Here is a 9254-nt window from a genome sequence, read left to right as displayed (position 1 = left end):
CTGGGTACTCGGAGATGGCACCAGGATCGGGGCTTCTGGGGTCCGGGATACTGATTGGGCCCAGTAGAGGGGCGGGCCCAGGGCACGGAGAGGCCTCCCTGGCCGCAGTGTCCAGCGGCCCGCTGTGGCCACGGTGGCTCTGGCGGGAGGAGCCACCTTGGAGCCGGGGGCGGGGCGCAGGGCAGTACCGGGCTGGGTGAGGGGCGCCCCGCTCCTGTGCCCGGGCCGGGTGGGCGTCGCCGGTGGGTGGCCCCCTGGGCCGGGCGCGGAGCGTGGGGGGGGCGGTGGGGGGGGCAGGGTTACCGCGGCCCGGGCCTTAGTCCCGCCCTCGCAGGAGGCGGGAGAGGAAACCGAGCCTGGCGGCGGGTTGGGCCCCGCAGCAGCTCCCGCCGGCCGGCTTCGTCCTGCGCTCCCTGCTCCCGGCGGCCGGGCCCGGCCGCGCCCAACCCCCGCCATGCGGCCCCCGGGGCTCTGCGGGGCCGCGCCGCTGGCCGCGGCCGCCCTCCTGGTGCTGGGGGCGCCCCTGGGTAAGGGGGTGCGCCGCGGGGTGGGCGCGGGGCTCCCTGGGTGCTGCCGGTGCGCAGGGAGCGGGAGGAGACACGGCCGGGAGGCTGGGCCACGGGCCGCTGACCCGGAGCGCGGGGTCAGCTCCGTAGAGAGGCCGCCGGGGCTCAGGGGCGGAGCGCCTCAGGGTGGCGACCAGGGGCAGCCCCCGCGTCCCGGGAGCCGGCGGGCTGGGAGCCTCGGGGAGCGGGGTAAGGGCGGACGGAAAGCTGGCCTGGTGGCCATGTCCCCCCTACCCCCGACCTGCCCGCAGCGCTGGCCGGCGAGGACTGCCTGTGGTACCTGGACCGGAATGGCTCCTGGCATCCAGGCTTTAACTGCGAGTCCACCTTCTGCTGCGGGACCTGCTACCATCGGTACTGCTGCAGAGACCTGACCTTGCTCATCACCGAGAGGCAGCAGAAGCACTGCCTGGCCTTCAGGTGGGCTCGCGTCCCCTCCATCCTCCTCTCAGGAGGCCGGCCTGGGCCTCCCCTGCTCCCCCCGACCGCCTCCTGCCCCTCTCCATGTCCACCTCCACAGCCTCAGCCCAAGCCCAGGACTCGGCTTGGGGACAAAGCTGGATGTTAGTGCTGGGGCCTGGGAGGTCCAGGAAAGGCGCATTAGCAACCCTCTCAGGCTTGGTGGAGAGTGTGTGCAGGGTCAAAACCCAAACTGGGGTGCGGCTTTGTGGAAGAAGCCCTGGCAAGAAGGCAGGAGTCTTGGGTTTGATTCCCAGGTCCAGTTCTCAGGCGTGTGCTCTTGGGGAAGACTCATCCTCTCATGGGTCATTATTTCCTCTTCATAAAATGAGGGGGTTGTCAAAATTAGTGGTTTTCAAACTTCTTTTTGAAGGGGACTGCTAATATACAAAAGGCATAAGGAGACTGTGATGGGGAGGGGGGGGGGTTAAAAAAAAAAGGGCTCTAGATTATTTCTAAGGTGCCTTTCAATGGTAACATGTTCCAAGCCTAACCAATTGAGTTGTAGATGCAGGGGTGAGGAAGTGGGGTGCGCACTACAACTCCCGGCATGCCTCACACTAGCCAGCCAGGCAGCATGGCCTTCTGGGAAATGGAGGTCCCCTAAGATCTCCTCCACAGGGACTGGGCAGAGCCCCTCAAGGAACCCCAAATCTCAGCTTGCTGTGGCCCCCTGCTGGCCAGGAGTTGGAGCACAGTTTTATGGCACCATAATGAGGACTCCCTCCTATGAGTGTTGGAAGGTGAGGGGACCTGTTCTTTGTCTAAAGTCCCAAGACCATAGCAGGCATCGCCTCCGCCGTGATCCTCTTTGTGGCTGTGGTTGCCACCACCATCTGCTGCTTCCTCTGTTCCTGCTGCTACCTGTACCGCCGGCGCCAGCATCTGCAGAGCCCATTTGAAGGTACGTGCAGGGTTGGGCGCGACGAACCTGGGATAGGCCGAGCTGAGCCGAACCCCACGACGGGCCCCGGAGAGTTCAAGGATGTGTGAATTGCACAGTAGGGCGTGCTTCTGCAGACACATACCGGCCAGCATGTAACCCCGGAAATAACGTTCCAGGGCCGTGTATGCGAATATCGGACTCCGTGTACACGTACCTGCATGCGTGTGAATGTTGAGATGTGCACGGCATGCCGTCTGCCGGCAGTGGTGTGTGTGCAGTGGGCACCTGCATGCACATGACTCTCGGAAAGCGCAGGAGGTGGGGTCTATGGTGGTGAGCACTAACTGGGTGTGCTCCAGTGTACAATGGAATGTGTGCCTGAGTGCCAGCACATGACTGCGGATCCGCCCAAACCGGATGGACACGGGACACGTGACCCTGCATGGGGGAATCAGTGTGGGGGGGAGGGGCTCCCCCCCCCCCCCCCCCACTTGGTGGCAGCTCTGCTAGATTACAAGATACCAGCCCCGGGAGCTGTCCCCCTCCTTGCCTAAGTGGGACATTCCCCGGGCTGTGTTCTCTGGCTTGTGAGGCCTCTGAACCTGCCGAGGGGTGCAGACCTGCTAAACACACACTGACCCGCTGGGACCACGTGCACGGCTCCCTGTTCAACTCTGTCAAGCAAGGTCTGGGAGGCAAAGGCAGCAGGTGGCCAGCCCGGAACCTGCCAGCACAGAGAGCAGGGGCCCAGTGGTGCCTACCTCGGTTTCTTGGGCAGGAGAAGGAGGCTTCCTCCCGTGCAGGTGGAGCTCTGAATGCTGATCCTTGTCCCCCACCTAGGCCAGGAGATTCCAATGACAGGCATCCCAGTGCAGCCAGTGTACCCATACCCCCAGGACCCCAAAGCTGGCCCTGCACCCCCACAGCCTGGCTACATGTACCCTCCTAGCGGTCCTCCCCAGTATCCACTCTACCCGGCTGGGCCCCCTATCTACAACCCTGCAGGTAAGTGAGCAGTCTGGAGCCACTTGCTCCTGCCTGCCCCCTGCCCCTGTGCTGGGGCCTCCCCTGCCCCTGTCTCCCCCTGAGTCCCTCTTCCAGACTTCTACCTCAGCTGGAAACATCCAGGCTACCTCTTCTGCATGGATTCTTCATGCCTCTGGGATTGGGGGTCACTTCACATCCTCCTGTGCCACCCCTGACCCTCACCCTGTCTCCTTGGCTTTCAGCTCCTCCCCCCTATATGCCACCACAGCCCTCCTACCCAGGAGCCTGAGGAACCAGCTGTGTCTCTGCTGCCCCTTCAGTGATGCCCCTCTCCTGTATCTGCATCTGGCCCTGGGGGCGGGCAGGGGTCCTCTATTCACCAGGCCCCAGAAAAAGCCAAACCCTGGGTCCTACTGGTGATGGAGCCCCAGGGAAGTAGACCAGGAGCTGAGCTGGAACTTGGCCATGAACGAGGGGTGGGTGGGGAGGGCTTAGAATCGGGGGACTCTTTTTACCTGGGGCAAGAGAAGGACATGAAAGCCTGGGTCAAAGCCCCTGCTTTCTCAGAGTCCTTCTACTCTCAAGATCCCAGCCAGGAAGGCTGGGACCCGTCCTGTTTGCTCACTGTGGGCTGGGGCAGGGTGGGGAGTGGGCTCCATCAGCAGTGGGCAGAAGCCCTGCCCCTGGCTGCCCCACTGGCCCGGACTCCAACATGCTGGATTAAAGCTGTAAAGCTGTAACTCATGTCGGTTGCCTCATTGGGTCCCTGCACACCTTCCAGGAGCTCTGCCTTCAGCTGGGCCCTGAGTGCTGCCGGTACCACATCCTTCGAGCAGGAAGGGCAGGTGCCAGGGCTGGAGCCCAGCACCACCCTTACCCCCCTTGCACAAGCAGAACCACCCCAGGCTAAGGGCTCCTTGAGCTGGTTCCCAAGCCAGTGAGATGGATCTTGCCACAACGGGCAAGAGGGTGCCCATTTGCATTACAGAGATTCCCCACTAGGGGTCAGGAGCCTGTGACATAGGGCACTGCAAATTGTACAAAGGCAGCTCCCCCTTTTCCAGCACACTTAGCTTCACACGTGGGTCCTGCCACTGGCTGACCTTGGGTGTGTCTCTGAAGGTCTCCAAGTCCCAGTTTTCTCAGTGATACGATGGGGATAATGCCTCAGGGCTGTCATGAGGGTAAAATATGTACATGAAACTGTGACCTCTGTCCTTCCTCAACAGAGAGGTTCTAGCGCTAGAAGCCAAGTGGAGAGGCTGGGCCACCCAAGAGTCTGGTGCAAGGTGCTTCTATCAACTGCCTTGGATCATCAGGGGACCCTAAGACATCACGTCCCCCACTGAGCCAGGCAGCTGCCCCCACCCTTGGAGATGCGTGTGGATCTAGCTAGACCCTATCCCTTGCCTTGTTCCCTGAGGACCCGGTCCTTGTGATCGCAGGACTTGTGACAGATCCAGGAAAGGAAATTTTATAGTTTTTAATTCAAGTGGGAAAAGTGCCAGCTCAGCTTGGCAACAGCACCACCAACCAAGCATCTCCTTTCCCCAACACCCATATGCTCAACGCCTCCTTCCCTCACCCTCCAACGTCCTCCAGCCCTGCAGCCTTGTCTTCCAGCTAGGTCCTGCATATGGCCATTGTGCTAACCATGCCCTCTGGTGCCCTCAGGAAGGCTCTTGTCACCCAGGCTGGAGGTGGGGAGCTCCTGGGTCAGCATCAGAAACAACTATGGAGAGAGGTCTGTCTGTGGATTTACAGTCTCCTCCCTTCCTGGTGAAAATTCAGGGGGTCCAAGAGTCTGCCCCAGGAACTGACTGAGACAGAAAGAGAAAGCTAATGCTGGTGGGGACAGAGCTGGGGCTACAGCTGCAAATCTACCCTCTCTCTGAGGATGGGGAAAAAAGGTGGGAGCTGGGGTTACAGAGTATCCTGGCTTCCAGTCTGCAAATTCTGCCTTCATTCACACTTTAGGAGAGAGGGTCATCAAGGTTTAGAACCCAATCTCCTTTCCCTCTCTCCCTCTCTCCCCCTCCCCCCCCCCCTTCCTCCTGAAGCTGAGAGGTGGAGGAGATTGGCAGGACAAGGTTTCTGAGTTTCCCTAAGAAAAGAGGTGTAAATGAATGCACAGCCATGCCAGTCAGAATTAATTATCCTTAAGTCCACAATCTGGGGCCAATTAAAACTTGCTTTGTCGTCTGGGATGGAAGGCAGTTTTATCCCAGTCATAGCTGCCTCCCAGAAGGGTAGAATCTCCCCTCCCCAACAATTCCAGTCAATTAACTGCAAAGCACTGAGAATTCTAAGGAAAAGGGGGAAACTATGGCAGAATGGGGCTTTCACATGCCCCGAGCAGAGAGGAGGCCCCTCTCACATTCTCTAGTTCTGTGAATAGGGAACCCTCTGGAATCTCTCCCCAAGCTCTACATGTATGACCCCATCTCATCTGCTCATTCCCAGGGACATGGGGCCAGCAGGAGCACAGAGCTGTAGCTGTCCCTCCTATCACCTTGTTCAGCAGCCAGCACCCCTGGAAACCAGGCAGGCACCCTACACGGGGAGCAAGATACAGGGCAGGAGGAGCAGTGACCCTCCATGATTGGGGTCTCCAACGGTGTAAATGGGGTCCTGCAGGGCTGTGAGGGCACACTGAGGACCCTAAGGGGGGAGGTCTGGGAGGCACAGATGGAGGAGTGCTCTACACACAAGCAAGGGCACCTCTTGGCCACCTGTTCAGGCAGGGGAGAGGGGTGGCTGCACTCAAAGGGGGAAGGCAGCGGTTCAGATGCAGGGAGAGAGCTAGGGCAGGGGGGAATGGGAATACAATGGGGGCCTGAGGAAGGAAAGGTTAGCAAGAAAGGAGAGCACTGCAGGGGGAGAGGTATAGAATGGGGGCAGCTGGAAAACGGACACCTCAGGCAAGGAGTGAGGAAGGGTAGGTGTGATAAAGGAAGAGGAGGATGCACAGGGCGGGGACGAGGAAGGGGGCTGGATGTGTGTGGGGGCGTGGCGGGGGGGGGGGACTCACCAGGCCTGGACTCCAGGCCAGCAGCCTGCCCCCCTCACCACAGATGGCGCAAGCCCTAGCTGGGCCTCAGGCCTTGAGGCCAGTCCGTGGAGGAGTGGGGAGCTGCAGGTGGGCGCGGTGGGGTAGGCAACACATGACACTCCAGGCTTGGCGAGCATGGTGATCCAGAAGCTCCACTAGGTGGGTGACCCGTGTCCAAATCTAATGCTTCTTCAAGAAGGCTGCATGAGTGGCCATGCGCCCAACTCACAGCGCCTGGGACTGGAGCCCCTCGCTCACACGCCTGTGGAGCTCCTGCGACAGAGAGTGGGGTATCTCAGCGGCCCCAGCCCCCGCCATCCCGCCCACGGCCAGCGGCCGGCGCCAGGGCCCGGGTCCGAGGCCTGCGGGGGCGGGGCCGGAAGGTGGGAAGAAGGTGCGACAGTGGGTGTGGGCGGGCCCAGGGGGCGGAAAGCCCGATGCGAAGACGCCCTCCGTTGCCTGGCGGGAGACACGGGATGTGGCTCCGGGAACCGATGGGGCCGGTAGGGTGAGGCCGCGCGGAGGAAATGGCGGAGGGAAGCCCCTCGGCTCAGGTGGGTAGGACGAACCCGGCGACGAGAGACGTGGGTTTGAATACGGATGCGTCAACCTGTTCAAGTCATTTGCTGCCTTTGACTCTCATTATCTTCCCTGTAAAAGGCGGGCGAGGGACGAGGATAGATCCTGTCCGGCTCTTGCATCCTGGGTTTCATGAAGGGAAATCCTAGCAGACGGGCGCCAGCGGAGGCGAATGGGGCAAGTGGGCGGCGATGGGTGTGCGACTCGGCAGAAACGCGGCCCCCAGAGAGGCCGGTTTCTCACATTCAGCCCATCCATGAGCACACATGGCCGCTCGCTGCCAGGCGCTCCTCCCGTCCCTCCCAGGCGGCCGGAAGGTGCGACCCAGGCCACTGACCTGGCGCTGCGTCCAGTCTACCCACCTTCCCTGCCTTCCAGCGCAGCTCCGGCGCGCCCCTGGCGCCGCGGGAGAACCGGGACGCGGCCTGCCGGCAGGTGGCACTACGCTCCCGCATCAGGTTCTAAGGCATCAGAGGACGAATGACCTCACCAGCCCCGGCTCTACCCACCCCTCCGGAAGAGAGGAAGAGGGCAGAGAGCGGCGCTAATCCCTTGTTGTGTGTGGACAGAAAGTGTGTGTGTGTGTGTGTGTGTGTGTGTGTGTGTGTGTGTGTGCGCGCGCGCGCGCGCGCGCGCTTAGTCTGGCTAAATCTTGCTTGGTAGAAAGGTCTTCCTAAGGTGACAGTTTCTGTTGGAACCTTAAGATTTGGAGATCCGTCGTTCTGGTTTGGTTAGGCTTTCAGTGCTTTCCTGAGGCGCCACGACCAGTCTCATTTCAGTAAGGGGATGAGGGGGACCTGTTATCAGATGTAGCTCTAGGAGCGGGAACTCGACCTGAGCTCTGTGTTTATTAGCTGTGTGATCATGGACCCGTAAGTTAACCTCTCTGGGCTGAACTTATCTGCAAAATGGAGATAATATTGGCATCCACCTCACAGAATTGAAAGAGCACCTGAAGCATCTTGCTAAAGCCTAGCAACCACAGACACAGGGTAAATGGAAGCCCTGGCTGCACTTAGCTCCAGGTAACACCCTTTGTGGGCCAGGAGGCATCAAGCAGGGTTCTGTCTCCCCTCTCCTGGGCCCAGCCCTTGTTTTGGTTGTTGGGGCAGACAGGCGAGTGGGTGGAGGGAAAGGGCCACAGAGAAACCTGGGATCCAAGCTTTTTGCTCCCAGGACTTGCCTGCCTCTGTTTTTGGTCAGACCTAGCACGGCAATCCTCCTTCCTAGCAGGGACACCCCTTCCTTCCCCCCGAAGATGGTGAAACTGCTGTGCTCCCTGCTCTTGAGGCAAAACCTGGAGACAAAAACTACCAGTGACCTAGACCCAAGGTGGCAGTCCCACGGTGCCAAGGGGTGCTGGTACGGTTAAGCCACTCAAATCAGAAGGATGCTTTTGATGCACACCTGATGGAGGGCATGGGGGCACCGTTAGGTCAGGAGAGAGCCTGCAGCTAGAGCAGGGGGGTGGTGACTGGGCACACTGGTAGGGGTGCTGCTCCCCAAATGGTCATTCACTTCTCTGCTCAGGGATGGCTGCCTTCCTGGGCTTGTGACTGCTGTGGGGAGCTGGCCCCAAGCCCACAGTTAGGAATAGTCATGGAATGAGCATCCCCTGAACATGCCTAATATAGCCATCCCAGGGCCCTGTGCTCCACTCTGCCCCATCACCCCCAAAAGCGGCTCTGGCTAATGACTCCAGGCAGCAAGAATGGTCAGGAGCAGACCCTGGCTAAGGTCTAGTTTCCTTGGCCTGGTCCACCAGGTGAGTGGGGAGCCCTCTACTCAGGGCCAAGGTTTTCCCTTGCACTGGACTTTCTGCAGATATGAACTTGTTATGTGGCCGACCCAAGATGGCATGGCAGGGAACCTGAGTGTCTAGAGTCCTCCACGAGGCCAGAGTGAGCATCAGCACCCTCAGTACGGTACAGAGGTGGGGCACAGTCATTCACAACTAAAGGCTTGTATATATTATCAAAATCTTATGGAAAAACAGATACACAGCTATTTATACAACAGCAGGTGGGTGTGAGGGAAACGTCTGCTTTGGCATCAAACCTTCAGGACCAGCTGCCGTCTGTCCCTCTCCTCCCAGCTGGAGCCCACTCCCCACCAGGCACTTTCCATCCAGGCCAGCTGTCCCTGCCATGTCCTCTGATTAGCCCAGGAGGGGTTTCAGGGTGTCCTTAGCCCCTCCTCCTTCTCCCCTTGGGCCCTCATGCCCTCTCAATCTTCTGCCATTGCCCCACACAGAGGGCCACGGGCCCAGCAGCTTTGCCCCAAGGGCTCCTCAGAGGCCTGAATCCTGGCCCTGGAGGGCAGTGGGGCTGGGCTGGTTACGTGGTCCTGGTGGGACATCTTTCCTGAATCACAGGCCTTTTGCAACTTGACAGCTACTTGGGCCCCAGGCATGCCATCTTCTCAATGACACGCTTAAAGGACTCTTCTTGTCCAGAAACCTCAGTTCGAGGTATAAAAGAAATTTTTGGAGAGCCTCAGAGACAAGAAAAGGAAAGTGGGAAGAGATCAGGCATCCTTCCTTGAACGTGGCCAGGCCTCTTGCTCTCCCACGGCAGAGTGGGGACATCCACAGCAGGTCAGCCAGGGCGGGGTGGGCGGGGTCTGTGCGGGCCTGGGAGGCAAGGCCTGGGCAGTCATGGCATTGGCAGACAGTGCCCCCCGGCAGTCTGGTCCTACTGAAGCAGTTTGGGCACCTCCACCTGTT

The 9254-nt window shown here is 60.0% G+C and overlaps 2 protein-coding genes and 1 long non-coding RNA gene across 5 annotated transcripts in view; 2 read left to right on the top strand and 1 right to left on the bottom strand.

The window, feature by feature from the left end:
* Positions 1-241: 241 nt before the first annotated feature.
* Positions 242-3642, top strand: SHISA4 (shisa family member 4). The gene is made up of 5 exons (XM_045456501.1): positions 242-527; positions 818-986; positions 1796-1929; positions 2752-2916; positions 3141-3642. The coding sequence occupies exons 1-5, from the start codon at positions 455-457 to the stop codon at positions 3185-3187; spliced, it is 588 nt and encodes a 195-aa protein (XP_045312457.1). The 5' UTR covers positions 242-454; the 3' UTR covers positions 3188-3642.
* Positions 3643-6368: 2726 nt separating this feature from the next.
* The window catches only part of LOC123586901, a 43925-nt gene continuing 41039 nt past the window's right edge, over positions 6369-9254 (top strand). For 2 of the 3 annotated variants that reach the window (XR_006707009.1, XR_006707013.1), the window contains exon 1: positions 6369-6504. This is a non-coding gene — a long non-coding RNA (uncharacterized LOC123586901). The remainder of the gene's footprint in view (positions 6505-9254) is intronic. The other variant, XR_006707010.1, reaches the window with a different exon arrangement.
* Positions 8477-9254, bottom strand: part of LMOD1 (leiomodin 1) — a 42410-nt gene continuing 41632 nt past the window's right edge. The window contains exon 3 of the mRNA XM_045456500.1: positions 8477-9249. Within this exon, the coding sequence (XP_045312456.1) occupies positions 9223-9249 (27 nt within the window). The 3' untranslated portion in view covers positions 8477-9222. The remainder of the gene's footprint in view (positions 9250-9254) is intronic.

This window comes from Leopardus geoffroyi, chromosome C3 (genome assembly GCF_018350155.1).
Source record: "Leopardus geoffroyi isolate Oge1 chromosome C3, O.geoffroyi_Oge1_pat1.0, whole genome shotgun sequence".
Taxonomy (NCBI): domain Eukaryota; kingdom Metazoa; phylum Chordata; class Mammalia; order Carnivora; family Felidae; genus Leopardus; species Leopardus geoffroyi.
This window is presented reverse-complemented; position numbering and strand designations above follow the sequence as displayed.